The sequence below is a fragment of the Argopecten irradians genome, chromosome 3 (assembly GCF_041381155.1).
Source record: "Argopecten irradians isolate NY chromosome 3, Ai_NY, whole genome shotgun sequence".
Classification (NCBI taxonomy): Eukaryota; Metazoa; Mollusca; class Bivalvia; order Pectinida; family Pectinidae; genus Argopecten; species Argopecten irradians.
The window spans coordinates 70,945,891-70,963,359 of record NC_091136.1 but is presented as its reverse complement, the minus strand read 5'-3'; the positions used below and the strand labels follow the sequence as shown (position 1 = coordinate 70,963,359).

The following is a 17,469-nucleotide window of genomic DNA, read 5'->3' as shown; positions in this document are numbered from 1 at the left end:
CCTACCTGTACTCTATAACAGTACCACCGATTACCATTACATAACCCTAACCTACCTGTACTCTATAACAGTACCACCGATTACCATTACACATAACCCTAACCTACCTGTACTCTATAACAGTACCACCGATTACCATTACATAACCCTAACCTACCTGTACTCTATAACAGTACCACCGATTACCATTACATAACCCTAACCTACCTGTACTCTATAACAGTACCACCGATTACCATTACATAACCCTAACCTACCTGTACTCTATAACAGTACCACCGATTACCATTACATAACCCTAACCTACCTGCACTCTATAACAGTACCACCGATTACCATTACATAACCCTAACCTACCTACCTGTACCATAACATACCACCGATTACCATTACATAACCCTAACCTACCTGTACTCTATAACAGTACCACCGATTACCATTACATAACCCTAACCTACCTGTACTCCATACCCTCACCACCGATTACCATTACATAACCCTAACCTACCTGTACTCTATAACAGTACCACCGATTACCATTACATAACCCTAACCTACCTGTACTCTATAACAGTACCACCGATTACCATTACATAACCCTAACCTACCTGTACTCTATAACAGTACCACCGATTACCATTACATAACCCTAACCTACCTGTACTCTATAACAGTACCACCGATTACCATTACATAACCCTAACCTACCTGTACTCTATAACAGTACCACCTTTTACGATAACATCTACTGGTGCTCCATAATAAATGCTCTTACTATAAGTTTACCAGATAATTTCGTTTTATTGTCTTAGCCATCATTTGTTATATATAATATACATTGTTTCCTGCTGATTGATTATTGCTATCACAAGTCTTAGCATTTACTTTTAAATATAACATCTTTCATGAGACGATGTTCACAAGTAAACGGGCATTTTACTTGAAGTTTCTCTTTGTCACTGTCTTTTCCTTTTAACGGTATTTCTGTTGTAGCTAGAATATGCTTTAAACCAAAGTCATTGACTCTAGTGAAGACATCCAGCAAGTCAAGTCCATCCGGCATTTTTTGCAAGCAAAAGAGATTTTCGAGGACAACCACCGAGTAAAGTGAATGTAGAAGAAATCCTCCTATAACTGGATTACGAACACTTGTAGCATTTCCTCTTTGTCTCCCGAACGAATACATTCCTGTAAAGATAAGACGGTTGTAGCTTAGACAATAGTCTGGACTAGTTTAAATCAGTAGAGCCAGATAAAATACGGTTGTAAAATAATCAATGTAGTTTCCATCGCTTGTTAAAGCTCTGACTCGAGGTATTCGAACTTCTCTAGGCTTCTCTAGATTCATTAGAACTTCTTTAATCGCTAGTCATTAAAACTTATCTAAACTTGAGTCATTTGAACTTCTCTAGACTTGAGTCATAAGAAATTCTTCAGACTTGAGTCATTAGAACTTCTCTAGTCTTGAGTCATTAGAACTTCTCTAGACTTGAGTCATTAGAACTTCTCCAGACTTGAGTCATTTGAACTTCTCTAGACTTGAGTCATTCAAACTTCTTCAGACTTGAGTCATTAGAACTTCTTCAGACTTGAGTCATTTGAACTTCTCTAGACTTGAGTTATTAGAACTTCTCTAGATTTGAGGCATTAGAACTTATCTAGATTTGAGTATATAGACCTTCTTTAGACTATATCATATTGTGTGTTTTTCGTTGCTACTTTATGTTGTTAGGATGTTATGAACAAATTGAAAAGTTACATTGAAGATAAGTACTGCATCAGATATTAGATGCCTAGAATCCACTGGGTACGAATACATATATCTACCTGGTTTGGTCGAGTACATTATCATAAAATGTGGTCTACATATAGGTAACATCTGGTCCTCACAAGCCGAGGGTAAACGTAGATACTTCAAGAGACTGAACCTAGGTCCACTCGATTCTGTATCGTCAACATCACGGCATTGTTCTGTAACATCTAATATATCATCTGTTTCACCACATTCTTTGTTATACGTTTCTTTGTTTTTACACTGTATTTGACTACACTTGATGTCTTTATGTATTTCATTGTTGTCATGCAGAGTCAATGTTTGATCAATAACACTAGTTCTTGGTGACCCTTGATCCACCTTGATCGGTAAGGTCGGAGAACTGTTCGTCCTTTCTGTCCTGAGTATACGTGTTTGATCGTCATTAGGGTCACGCTCATGATCTTTCCGCGAGATAACAGGCTTCTCTCTAGGTTTCATCAATGTAAATACAGGAGAGTGAGTAGGAGACTGGCAGGAAGTAATGGCAATATCGATTCCCATGTCAATACCGGACTCTGGAGGGGAAGAAGACTCTTTTCTGCAAGCCTGCAAAGGAAATTCAACATCAAAACAAATTTTAACACTTATTCATCTTTGGTATAAAAGTATCAGTAGTACACTCACATACAAATAACTGTCTATAGGAATGGGCAACATTTTTACAATATATTAATGTTTAAGTAGGACCTGCAATTCAGTCTATTAGACAATGCAACAATTATGATTATATTCCCTTTTTCTTTTATTATAACATTTAACATACCTGAATGAAGAATATCTTTGGTTTGAGCCGAAGTCCAGGACATTTGTTGTCGCTGAACAAATCGGTGAGTTTACTTGTTCTGACGTATGTGTCAGTTCCATAAATGACATGTTTGTTTTTGTGTGTTGTTCCGTCACCTTTAGCCACCAGTTCTTCTCCATGGGAACCAATAACGCATGCAAAACAATCAGACTGTTTGTGATAATCTGTCAGACTGGCGGCTACAACAAATTAATGACGAATAGTAAGGTTAGGTGATAGAATGGTGGCTGTAAAGATTATCTCGTGCAAGACTACTAGGAAGCAGGAAACACGGAACACCTCGTACTAAACTAATAGGAAGCAGGACACACGGAACACCTCGTACTAAACTAATAGGAAGCAGGACACACGGAACACCTCGTACTAAACTAATAGGAAGCAGGAAACACGAAACACCTCGTACTAAACTAATAAGAAGCAGGACACACGGAACATCTCGTACTAAACTAATAGGAAGCAGGACACACGGAACATCTCGTACTAAACTAATAGGTAGCAGGACACACGGAACACCTCGTACTAAACTAATAGGAAGCAGGACACACGAAACACCTCGTACTAAACTAATAGGAAGCAGGACACACGGAACACCTCGTAATAAACTAATAGGAAGCAGGACACACGAAACATCTCGTACTAAACTAATAGAAAGCAGGACACACGAAACACCTCGTACTATGCATGAGCGAGGCTTCGGCATCAATCTCATTGGCCGGCTATAAATAGTCCAACGATGTATATGTTTGAATAGTAACGGCGAACTCCATATAGCAGTGTTCAATCTACGATTATTTTTCATGGGTCCTTTTCTATCTTTATTGTGAAAACAGTGGGTCCAACAGTGTTAAAGTGACCCATTCCCAGAAATTTAACGGGTCCTTTTAAAAGAAGAGAGACTTTTTATAGCCGGCCAATGAGATTGCAGCGGAAGCCTCGCTCATGTCAAATTATATCAGCCACGAAACCAGTATGCATTTTTAATTAGATGGCTCTAAGATGTTTGTCATAATGCGACTTATATCGTCTTAATGATGGCACTTTGTATAGATGTATAGGATGATTTTGGAAGGAAAATTATCGCTCTTTCGAAACATCTCGTGCTAGACTAACAAGAAACAGGACACATGAAACATCTCGTGCTAGACTAATAGGAAGCAGGACACACGAAACATCTCGTGCTAGACTAACAAGAAACAGGACACACGAAACATCTCGTGCTAGACTAATAGGAAGCCGGACACACGAAACATCTCGTGCTAGACTAATTGGAAGCCGGACACACGAAACATCTCGTGCTAGACTAATAGGAAGCCGGACACACGAAACATCTCGTGCTAGACTAACAAGAAACAGGACACACGAAACATCTCGTGCTAGACTAATAAGAAACAGGACACACGAAACATCTCGTGCTAGACTAATAGGAAGCATGACACACGAAACATCTCGTGCTAGACTAACAAGAAACAGGACACACGAAGTATCTCGCGTAAGACGAACAAGAAGCTCGATAAACGAAACAACTCGTGCCACACTAATAGGAAGCCGGACACACGAAACATCTCGTGCTAGACTAATAGGAAGCCGAACACACGAAACATATCGTGCTAGACTAATAGGAAGCCGGACACACGAAACATATCGTGCTAGACTAATAGGAAGCAGTACACACGAAACATCTCGTGCTGGATTAAGAAGAAGCATGATACACGAAACATCTCGTGCTAGACTAAAAGGAGGCAGATATACGATATCTCCTGTGCTAGAATCACATGACGCTGACTCTTGTTTACAAAGTATTAACAATAACAGTTAAACAGGCTATAAGTCCATATAAATAATGCATTGTGGCATTTTAATTCGAAAATGTATATCGTTGAAAGTGAATACTAAACGAAAAGTCTTAGTTCATAAAAAGAAACTGCTACTTAAGTGACAAATGATGTTTTTGTGGAGGACAAATACTATGTTAATGACTGACCACTTTCCAGAACGGACAACATCTGACTTTTGGTGAGATCCTTAAAGGCGATGACGTCAAAGCAAAGTTTCTTCAGCATCGTGCCCATTCTGGAGATTTCCTCGTCAGCGTAAGGTCTGGGATCCTGATGTTGGAACGATTCGTTAGAAATGACTATCGCCAGTCCTCTCCGTGGGTGACTGAAGTCGTAATGTGAAGTATCCCCAACATGTTCGTGAGGTAATTCAGCGACCAGACTGTTCAACCTTATAAAGATATAGCGTTATAATAACATAGTAACTAAAAAGTGATTTCAAGATACAACATTACTGTTATAATAACATAATATCCGGATGGTGAAAGATTGTAAGACTCTTTCATATGTACACATGGAGGATAGGGGTATTCCACCCTCGGGGTTAGAAAATGTGGTAAAACCCTCGGCAAGCAAAAGCCTCGGGTCTTACCCCATTTTCTGACCCCTCGGGTGGAATATCCCCTATCCTCCATGTGTATATAATGAAAGAGTCTTTTTCTCTCATATCATTACCAAATTTCCGTTAAAATACCTGCCGGTCCTTCATTTTACTTCATTTTTTTCCGATTTTTTATTACATAAGTTTATGCTAAAACAATAAGATATCCTTAAAAAGCATACCCGTTTGTGGCAAACTGAACGTTTGCGGACAAAATAAGATTATTTTGTTGTATTTTTATCTGGGTATATGTATAATTCTCTGAAAAATATTTCGTGGCCTGAACGACTTTTTTCCTGGTACACGTTTGCGTACATCCGCGAAATATACAATTGTATAGCGCCAATATCCAAAACAAAAAACAATCAAAGAGAAAAGATCGATTTTGTGTGTTACATTATTTCAGTTCTAACTACAACATTGTTGTCATTTTGAAGAAACGTAGCGGTAATTTTTACTGTTTTGTCACTTAAGTCAAAGCACTGGGTCATACGTGACGTCACGACTTTTGTCGGAATTCCGTTCATATATTGGCGGTCAAGGCTACTCCGAGTCGCTCTCGATCACCATGATCAGACGATGTTTTGATTTTTCAGCTTGTTTTGTTGTATCAGCATTTTTCACAGTTGTTCATATGGGATCCAGCGAACATGATTTCGATACGAGTGCCCGACCTTTGTTGTGATACAGAATTGCACGTATTTAAACTTGATTCTTGTTTAGAAGCGAAGCGGAGGACTGTTCTCGCTCAGATGGTAGGCTACCTTACGTTAACTATAATATGTGGTTTTCATGTTCGACAGCATGTTTACATGTCTATCATTCACAGTTTTATAATTATTTAGCGATTGTGTGAGTTGTCAGAAAGTTAACAGAAACATGCATGAACCTGTTTACACGTGACACAGGGGCACGCAACATATTCATTAATGATTGATTACGCCTAGTAATATACATGTACGTCATATTCTAGTAGGATACGATGCACACATGATCAAAATATTATATATATTAACAGAATTTACGTGCCCCTGTGCAACAGGTAGGCCTAGATGGCATATTTCAACAGTTGTCTCCATGTAACACAAATTAATCCGCGCGCATGAAATGCCATGTAAGATAGATTTATCTTACATACAGTAGCTATCTTACAAGGGCAAACTCTATATAAGGCCAAAAAAAGCATATTTCAGGTTACATGACTGAAAAAATAGGGTAGGTCGGTCGGGATTTGATTTTATTTCATTTTTTTATTTTATTATTAAGGAGGGGTGAGGGAGGGGTCAAGTGGCTTTATAACAACATTAAAAAGTAATTTAATAATACATGTAAGTTGTCTTTTAGGCTTTAGGATGGCTAGAAGTCTTTTATTTGTCATTACCATATTCGTAATTTATCTTTATCTGGATAAACTTAAAGCATGCGTAAAAATCTAAGTTGAAAACTTCATACACAACATTTTTGTTTTGAAAAAGTGTGATAAAATAGCTAGGGTCGGAAGTAAAACCTAGGGTAGGAAGGGGTACCTGAAACATACATATTTTTTAGGCCTAATATAGCGTGATATGAGAGAAATAACATTACCGTTATAATAACATAATAATCGAGTAGTGAAAGATATAACATTACCGTTATAATAACATGATAAACGAATAGTGAAAGATATCACATTACCGTTATAATAACATGATAAACGAATAGTGAAAGATATCACATTACCGTTATAATAACATAATAATCGAGTAGTGAAAGATATCACATTACCGTTATAATAACATGATAAACGAATAGTGAAAGATATCACATTACCGTTATAATAACATGATAAACGAATAGTGAAAGATATCACATTACCGTTATAATAACATGATAAACGAATAGTGAAAGATATCACATTACCGTTATAATAACATAATAAACGAGTAGTGAAAGATATCACATTACCGTTATAATAACATGATAAACGAATAGTGAAAGATATAACATTACCGTTATAATAACATGATAAACGAATAGTGAAAGATATCACATTACCGTTATAATAACATGATAAACGAATAGTGAAAGATATCACATTACCGTTATAATAACATGATAAACGAATAGTGAAAGATATATACATTACCGTTATAATAACATGATAAACGAATAGTGAAAGATATCACATTACCGATATAATAACATGATAAACGAATAGTGAAAGATATCACATTACCGTTATAATAACATGATAAACGAATAGTGAAAGATATCACATTACCGTTATAATAACATGATAAACGAATAGTGAAAGATATAACATTACCGTTATAATAACATGATAAACGAATAGTGAAAGATATCACATTACCGATATAATAACATGATAAACGAATAGTGAAAGATATCACATTACCGTTATAATAACATAATAATCGAGTAGTGAAAGATATCACATTACCGTTATAATAACATAATAATCGAGTAGTGAAAGATATCACATTACCGTTATAATAACATGATAAACGAATAGTGAAAGATATCACATTACCGTTATAATAACATGATAAACGAATAGTGAAAGATATCACATTACCGTTATAATAACATGATAAACGAATAGTGAAAGATATCACATTACCGTTATAATAACATGATAAACGAATAGTGAAAGATATCACATTACCGTTATAATAACATGATAAACGAATAGTGAAAGATATCACATTACCGATATAATAACATGATAAACGAATAGTGAAAGATATCACATTACCGATATAATAACATGATAAACGAATAGTGAAAGATATCACATTACCGTTATAATAACATGATAAACGAATAGTGAAAGATATCACATTACCGTTATAATAACATGATAAACGAATAGTGAAAGATATAACATTACCGTTATAATAACATGATAAACGAATAGTGAAAGATATAACATTACCGTTATAATAACATGATAAACGAATAGTGAAAGATATAACATTACCGTTATAATAACATGATAAACGAATAGTGAAAGATATCACATTACCGTTATAATAACATGATAAACGAATAGTGAAAGATATCACATTACCGTTATAATAACATGATAAACGAATAGTGAAAGATATCACATTACCGTTATAATAACATGATAAACGAATAGTGAAAGATATCACATTACCGTTATAATAACATGATAAACGAATAGTGAAAGATATCACATTACCGTTATAATAACATGATAAACGAATAGTGAAAGCATTATCGATATAATAACTGAATAGTGAAAGATATAACATTACCGTTATAATAACATGATAAACGAATAGTGAAAGATATCACATTACCGTTATAATAACATGATAAACGAATAGTGAAAGATATCACATTACCGTTATAATAACATGATAAACGAATAGTGAAAGATATAACATTACCGTTATAATAACATGATAAACGAATAGTGAAAGATATCACATTACCGTTATAATAACATGATAAACGAATAGTGAAAGATATCACATTACCGTTATAATAACATGATAAACGAATAGTGAAAGATATCACATTACCGTTATAATAACATGATAAACGAATAGTGAAAGATATCACATTACCGTTATAATAACATGATAAACGAATAGTGAAAGATATCACATTACCGTTATAATAACATGATAAACGAATAGTGAAAGATATCACATTACCGTTATAATAACATGATAAACGAATAGTGAAAGATATCACATTACCGTTATAATAACATAATAATCGAGTAGTGAAAGATATCACATTACCGTTATAATAACATAATAATCGAGTAGTGAAAGATATCACATTACCGTTATAATAACATGATAAACGAATAGTGAAAGCATTATCGATATAATAACTGAATAGTGAAAGATATAACATTACCGATACAATAACATGATAACTGAATAGTCAAAGATATCACATTACCGATATAATAACATGATAAACGAATAGTGAAAGCATTATCGATATAATAACTGAATAGTGAAAGATATAAGATTACCGATACAATAACATGATAACTGAATAGTCAAAGATATCACATTACCGTTATGATAACGTAATAACCGAATAGTCAAAGATTAACATTACTGTTATAATAACAAAATTGCAAAACAACCGAAAATACACATAAATGAATGAAATCAAAATAATTGGTATTCTTAGTTGAAAGATTATATATAGGATGCAGTACAAAAATCCTAATCCAAACACAATGGACAAATACAAGTATTAACTCCTATCTATATAATTTATATTGAGACTACTGAAAATGGACAAATACACATCTGAGCTTCTTACCTTGGAAACAATACCTTGAGGTTTACACGCCTATCTACAAACGGAAGAAAATAACATGATATCAGACTGATTTTCAAGTGTAGCGTGAATTTTTATTTTTATTGCTGCGTCGGCGAACATTAAATTGTCAGCATTATTATCGAAGCCCAGTTTTAAAGCTATAAAGAAAATAGAACATGTTGCCTAAGAGTATTAAAGTATAGCCATCTGCCGTATTTGGATGTGAGTTGTGTCTAAATCAGATCACTATATTAGAACGAGCACAAAATATAATTGTCGTCTCCTTTCAAGACTTTAGAACCAAGACTGACATGTGGTAGATTATCAATTGACAAAATTGGTAGGACGAATTATCGACATGGATAGGAGATTTTCTCACTAAATCGAGGTTGGTAGGACGAATTATCGCCATGGATGGGAGTTTTTCTCATTAAATTAAGGTTGGTAAGACGAATAATCGCCATGGATGGAAGTTTTTCTCACTAAACTAAGGTTGGTAGGACGAATTATCGCCATGGATGGGAGTTTTTCTCATTAAATTAAGGTTGGTAAGACGAATAATCGCCATGGATGGAAGTTTTTCTCGCTAAATCAAGGTTGATAGGGCGAATAACCGCCATGGATGGGAGTTTTTCTCATTAAATTAAGGTTGGTAAGACGAATTACCGCCATGGATGGGAGTTTTTCTTGCTAAATTAAGGTTGATAGGGCGAATTGTCGCCATGGATGGAAGTTTTTCTCGCTAAATCAAGGTTGATAGGGCGAATTACCGCCATGGAAGAGAGTTTTTCTCATTAAATTAAGGTTGGTAAGACGAATTACCGCCATGGATGGAGGTTTTTCTCGTTAAATCAAGGTTGGTAGGACGAATTATCGCCATGGATGAGAGTTTTTCTCATTAAATTAAGGTTGGTAAGACGAATTATCGCCATAGATAGAAGTTTTTCTCGCTAAATCAAGGTTGGTAAGACGAATTATCGCCATGGATGGAAGTTTTTCTCGCTAAATCAAAGGTGATAGGGCGAATTACCGCCATGGATGGGAGTTTTTCTCATTAAATTAAGGTTGGTAAGACGAATTACCGCCATGGATGGGAATTTTTCTCATTAAATTAAGGTTGGAAAGACGAATTATCGCCATAGATGGAAGTTTTTCTCGCTAAATTAAGGTTGGTAAGACGAATTATCGCCATAGATAGAAGTTTTTCTCGCTAAATCAAGGTTGGTAAGACGAATTATCGCCATGGATGGAGGTTTTTCTCGCTAAATCAAGGTTGGTAGGACGAATCATCGCCATGGATGAGAGTTTTTCTCATTAAATTAAGGTTGGTAAGACGAATTATCGCCATAGATGGAAGTTTTTCTCGCTAAATCAAGGTTGGTTGGACGAATCATCGCCATGGATGAGAGTTTTTCTCATTAAATTAAGGTTGGTAAGACGAATTATCGAAAGTTTTTTCGCTAAATCAAGGTTGGTATGGGATGGAAGTTTTCTCGCTAAATCAAGGTTGGTAAGACGAATTACCGCCATGGATGGAGTTTTTCTCATTAATAAGGTTGTAAGGATTACGCGAGTTCAAAGTTGACGAATTACCGCCATGGATGGGAGTTTTTCTCACTAAATTAAGGTTGGTAAGACGAATTATCGCCATGGATGGGAGTTTTTCTCACTAAATTAAGGTTGGTAAGACGAATTACCGCCATGGATGGGAGTTTTTCTCACTAAATTAAGGTTGGTAAGACGAATTATCGCCATGGATGGAGTTTTTCTCATTAAATTAAGGTTGGTAAGACGAATTATCGCCATGGATGGAAGTTTTTCTCGCTAAATCAAGGTTGGTAGGACGAATTATCGCCATGGATGGGAGTTTTTCTCATAAATTAAGGTTGGTAAGACGAATTATCGCCATGGATGGAGTTTTTTCGCATTAAATTAAGGTTGGTAAGACGAATTATCGCCATGGATGGGAGTTTTTCTCATAAATTAAGGTTGTAAGACATTCCTGGTGGAGTTTTTCATAAAAGGTTGTAAGACGAATTACCGCCATGGATGGGAGTTTTTCTCACTAAATTAAGGTTGGTAAGACGAATTATCGCCATGGATGGGAGGAGTTTTTCTCATTAAATCAAGGTTGGTAAGACGAATTACCGCCATGGATGGGAGTTTTTCTCATTAAATTAAGGTTGGTAAGACGAATTACCGCAATGGATGGGAGTTTTTCTCGCTAAATTAAGGTTGGTAAGACGAATTATCGCCATGGATAGGAGTTTTTCTCACTAAATCAAGGTTGGTAAGACGAATTACCGCCATGGATGGGAGTTTTTCTCATTAAATTAAGGTTGGTAAGACGAATTATCGCCATGGATGGGAGTTTTTCTCATTAAATCAAGGTTGGTAAGACGAATTACCGCCATGGATGGGAGTTTTTCTCATTAAATTAAGGTTGGTAAGACGAATTATCGCCATGGATGGGAGTTTTTCTCATTAAATCAAGGTTGGTAAGACGAATTATCGCCATGGATGGGAGTTTTTCTCATTAAATTAAGGTTGTAGACGAATTGCCTGATAAGTTTTTCGAAATAAGGTATCGCGCATGGATGGGAGTTTTTCTCATTAAATTAAGGTTGGTAAGACGAATTACGCCATGGATGGGAGTTTTTCTCATTAAATCGGTTGTAGACGAATAAATATGGTGGGAGTTTTTCTCATAAATTAAGGTTGGTAAGACGAATTATCGCCATGGATGGGAGTTTTTCTCGCTAAATCAAGGTTGGTAGGACGAATTACCGCCATGGATGGGAGTTTTTCTCATTAAATTAAGGTTGGTAAGACGAATTATCGCCATGGATGGAAGTTTTTCTCGCTAAATCAAGGTTGGTAGGACGAATCATCGCCATGGATGAGAGTTTTTCTCATTAAATTAAGGTTGGTAAGACGAATTATCGCCATAGATGGAAGTTTTTCTCGCTAAATCAAGGTTGATGGGGCGAATTACCGCCATGGATGGGAGTTTTTCTCACTAAATTAAGGTTGGTAAGACGAATTATCGCCATGGATGGGAGTTTTTCTCATTAAATCAAGGTTGATAGGGCGAATTACCGCCATGGATGGGAGTTTTTCTCATTAAATTAAGGTTGGTAAGACGAATTACCGCAATGGATGGGAGTTTTTCTCACTAAATCAAGGTTGGTAGGACGAATAATCGCCATGGATGGAAGTTTTTCTCGCTAAATCAAGGTTGGTAGGACGAATCATCGCCATGGATGGAAGTTTTTCTCGCTAAATCAAGGTTGGTAAGACGAATTACCGCCATGGATGGGAGTTTTTCTCGCTAAATTAAGGTTGGTAGGACGAATTATCGCCATGGATGGGAGTTTTTCTCGTTAAATTAAGGTTGGTAGGACGAATTACCGCCATGGATGGGAGTTTTTCTCATTAAATTAAGGTTGATAAGACGAATTATCGCCATGGATGAGAGTTTTTCTCATTAAATTAAGGTTGGTAAGACGAATTATCGCCATGGAGTTTTTCTCGCTAAATCAAGGTTGGTAGGACGAATTATCGCCATGGGTTTGAGTTTTTCTCACTATATTAATGTTGGTAGGACGAATTATTGACGAATTATTGCCATGGGTAGGAGTTTTCTCTCTAAATTATAAAAGTTTTTTATCAGCCATCACACGCATCCTACAAAATACTAATTGTATGATACATTTACTGTCTGTATTCAATATGGTACTTTCTTCTGATGTTGATGAAATTACAATTTTGAAAAACGATCACGATCATGTGAAGTGATATTATTTTATTAGATTCTAATGTATTCACCATAAAACTAGTTTTTATGCTTTGTATTGATCATTTAACCCATATTATTTTACTTTGAAATAAAAAAGAGAAATTCGTGATGAATACTTTTGGTCAATAGTTTTGTAATAAAAATCATATAAACGCTTCAGAAATTACTGATTTTTATAATAATTTGTTGGGTAAAAATCAACATTTGTTTTGGGTTTTTTTCAAATGGAGATTTAGGAAATTTCAAATTAGAAAATATAAAGTTTCCTTATCGACTTTTAAAACGGAGGATCTTTATTGTTATGATCAATTTGTAACTTTATTCTTATAGGATTTGAATCGATATATCTATTGTAAATACCTATTTGCTGTTTGTTTAATGTTTTTAAGTTAAATGTCATTCTTTTTTTCAGATTTGGAGGATAAAGAGAGCAATAATTTCTAAAACGCCAAAATAATTTAATCTTTACATAAATTGGGTTGATATAAAAAAAGGACAACTCATCAACAGTGAAAAAAGATATAGAAAATTATTTTGGTTCTGTAAAAAATAGTTTATTAAATTGCGTTTTATATTAATTTATTGAAGTAAAATTATGATACTTTTTTTTCAATTTTCACATATTGGATTCTACACCTGACAAATCGACGCAATGATTAAATATGAATAAATATATATAAAAAATAAATCTTTAAAATTAATTGTTGCGTAAAACATTATGATTTGTATTAATCTTAAGAAAATACCTGCTGGAAGGCTTTTTATTTCAGTTTTGGTGGAGACTGGAGCTTAACGTACCGTAACGTAATCGTTTCTGGGTACGCGAAAAGATAGGAAATGGAGTAGGAAGAGCAAAGTATGTAGAGAAAGCATAGAGTGGGAGGAGTCGTCTGCTATACCTTTATATCGTTTAATTTGGAAGACGATCTCCTAGATCCTTTCTTGGCATCATCTAGCAGTAACTAGTCTAACCATTCAAGAGCAGGGTGAAAGGAAGGAACCTAGCCTATCAATTTGGTATATAGATTATATAATTTTGAAGCCGTTCTAATTATTTATGTAAAATATCTAAAGAATATCTTGTACCTATATCTATCCTCTGGGCCGGCGTTATCACACCTTCATCGAAAAACCGCAGAGGGGTTTTTATCGTGCGAGCCTGGGCATCCTCACACGGGACCCACCTCTAGGATGGCATCTACTTTTTGACTCGAAATTCCTGTGCACTCATGTGTACATGCTCCACAGAATGTAGTCCTGGGTGTTTATAAGCTAAAACAATTACCGGGCATAATATGTCAAAATATGACGTGCCTTTGTGCACATATATTGCAATAGAATATTTATCACAATATTGAAATTATGTTGTCAGAAACATGTGTGGCGAGTATGAATACATTCTGTTACCATTGTTTCTAGGTTGGGAGGTCCAACTTTCTATTAGGGTTGTATTACGTTGTCAGCTTTATAGGGAATAAATGACAGAGACTAAAGAGTCAATATAATTTAGTATATTGTATGTAAACGTAAATGGGATCTATACCTAGTTATAACAGGATGAAGTATACAAACTCACAAAATATATACTGCCCTTTATGTAAGATATCTATATACAAATTGTAGCAACCTAACCAGTCATGTTACTAATAAATACAATAGAGTTGATTAATGGCTTCTCAGCTTCTCTGACATCTGAAGCTGGCCCCTACACCTTATCCCTGCGTTATTCAGATATGAAATGGTTTATGGCATGCCTTTGCACATATACATTGCTTTATTAATTGTATAGAATAGTTATCACAATGATGAAGTTAACTTCAGAAACGAGGAATACACATGTGTGGCAAATACATTATGTTACCATTGTAGTATGATAAACAATGCTTTACACCAGCCTTAACCTTAATGTTGTTAATGGTCTCAATAACTTATAAGGTAAAATTACGGGGTCCAGATTTCTGTAAACGCTGATTACTTTGTCAGCTTTAAACAGGAAATAAATGATAGAGACTAAATAGTCTAAACAGAAATGGGATCTACCCATCTGTCTTAAGTTATAACAGGATGCTGTATACAAACTCACAAAATATATACGGCCCTTTAATGTAGAATATCCATATAGAAAACTAACCAGTCATGTTGCTAATAAATACAGTAGATGTAATTAATGGCATTCTAGCTTCTATAGCCAGCGTTGACATCTGAAGCTGGCCCCATACACCTTATCGCTGTGGTGTGTAACCCTAACCTGTGCACAGTGTTAGGGAAGGGGAGGGACTATAGCTCTAACGAGGAGGGGGGCATCCAAATGATAGTTCAACTCTCCTAAAGCTCCTGGAACATAATATTGCATGCCCCTACCTAGGAAAACCCAAATTTACACATAATACCAAATAGTATTGAAAATGAATTAGAATAGATATCAAATCCCTAATTTTTGTTTACCCTATATTGAGTCACTTCAACGAAAGCCTACTTCCATTATGTACTAATACAACTGAAGTGTAAAATCTGAGTTTTTACACTTGGAATGCAGAGTTTAGAATAGTATAGAATAGCTATGGTGGACATCGTATTATATATAAGTGTTACCAGTCAACAAGAAACACAGGTTGATTGGTAACAGAATATATGATAAGATCAATCAAAACTTCTCCACAATTTTACCTCCTACAACGATGCTGGCCAAAGACATCTTCTCCAATTCAACTAGATATAATGTGTATATGTTTGATAAAGTGATTTATGCTATTCATGTTCCTGTGAAATACCTTAGAATATATTGCTTATAACCCGGGTATCAATTTATTCTACATGGTATATATATGTTCAGTTCTTCGATTTTCGTTTTAAACATCTTTGATCCACATCCCTTTAATTTCACCAAAAACATTTTATGAAGTCTCCACCTTATAGTACTTTCAGTACTTTGATTAGTTCTTTTAAACCATATTGGGATTCGCTATTGTTAGTGTTAACACTTGTCATATGGTGGACCCCAGTCACACCATGTGCACGACTAAAACACACGGAAATAACAATGGAGTAATAGCCCACTGGAGACTTCTGGCATTGTATGGATCAATATATCACTCATTATAATAATTAATGTCATTTTAAATGATAGCCAGTTTGGACACAGTCTCCAATACTACTAAATAAGTATAAGGTACTTGTATTGTGACCTAGATAACTTCAACAATGTCAGTATAGCTAGCTGGTGAATACATCGATGTCCTAACTGATGTCACATTGATGAGATGCTTGTTTACCTGGTAGCTGTGGTCCTCTCAATGTCTCCTGCACGCCCGCCATGTCAATATCTCTGACCTACTTTAGTATGGCTAGGCCCTCCACTTCCTGCTCCGCTACATCTTTGTGTATAGCGATGACTCTCAACCTCTCCATCCATATCATGCTATGTACTTATTTACATGTGCCCAATCAGTGTTCATGCTGTCATGTTGCTCCAATTACTCATACAGTTCGTCCAATATAATATTAATCATAGACCCAACCGTAGAACTAGATATGGATTAGCAATTGTTTATAGCAATAATCACTGTAGTGCAACTAGTACGGCAACGATGTTATGATCCGTTCCGGTATCGCTTCGATATACGAGTACCGAGCAGGTAGGTTCCAACTTGTAGAGTTTAAAGGCATTGCGCATGGTGTTACAAACCGATATTCAGCTCAAGTGTTAATTAGATATCCTACCTTGTATTAAGATTGTGATTTCACGCAAAACACACGTATTTATCCTACAATTGTGACACTTACATACAGCTTGATGCGAGTTCCTAGCAAAAACTTCAAGCTTTCATCTGAATCTTGCTTATTTTCCAAGATATTCACAAAATATGACTGAAAAACAAATTATTAGGTTCATATGTATAAATCTGATATGATCGATGATATTGCGAAAAAGTGTACGGTTTGGAATTTGAAATTGCAACGGTTTGGTATTATGTAAATGATGGCATCTTCATGCTTAAGAGAATCCAACCGTAAGGTATTAACCACATGAATCTGAGAAATACAGTTTTTATGAGTATGAACCTACCAGAGTGCCCATAGACCATTTTTAGACATTTTATGGGCCAAGATCAAAAATCAGTAAACATGCTATTCTACATATAGGATGTTTACCGATTTTTTTATCTAGACCCTTAAAACGTCTAAAATGGTCTATGGGTACTCTGGTGGGTCCATGATTACATTATAATAAATGTACTCGGTCACACTGACCAATGCATAATATAATATTACTAATTAGACACATTTTCATTATAC

At 35.3% G+C, this 17,469-nt stretch overlaps 1 protein-coding gene across 1 annotated transcript; it reads right to left on the bottom strand.

Annotated features, from left to right (window-relative positions):
* Nucleotides 1-781: 781 nt before the first annotated feature.
* LOC138319451 (uncharacterized) lies at nucleotides 782-16,748 on the bottom strand. Its single transcript, XM_069262607.1, has 6 exons — nucleotides 16,446-16,748; nucleotides 9,375-9,408; nucleotides 4,603-4,847; nucleotides 2,580-2,800; nucleotides 1,828-2,362; nucleotides 782-1,188 (listed from the first exon to the last, which is right to left on the bottom strand). Exons 1-6 carry the CDS (start codon nucleotides 16,486-16,488, stop codon nucleotides 875-877), a joined length of 1,392 nt encoding a protein of 463 aa, XP_069118708.1. The 5' UTR covers nucleotides 16,489-16,748; the 3' UTR covers nucleotides 782-874.
* Nucleotides 16,749-17,469: the final 721 nt, after the last annotated feature.

Coding starts and splice junctions, on each gene's coding strand:
- LOC138319451 (XM_069262607.1), bottom strand. CDS start 16,488: ATGGCGGGCGTGCAGGAGACATTGAGAGGACCACAGCTACCAG. Junction 2,801..4,602: donor GTTGTCCGTTCTGGAAAGTG/GTCAGTCATTAA, acceptor AATTTGTTGTAG/CCGCCAGTCTGACAGATTAT. Junction 1,189..1,827: donor AATGTACTCGACCAAACCAG/GTAGATATATGT, acceptor TTATCTTTACAG/GAATGTATTCGTTCGGGAGA.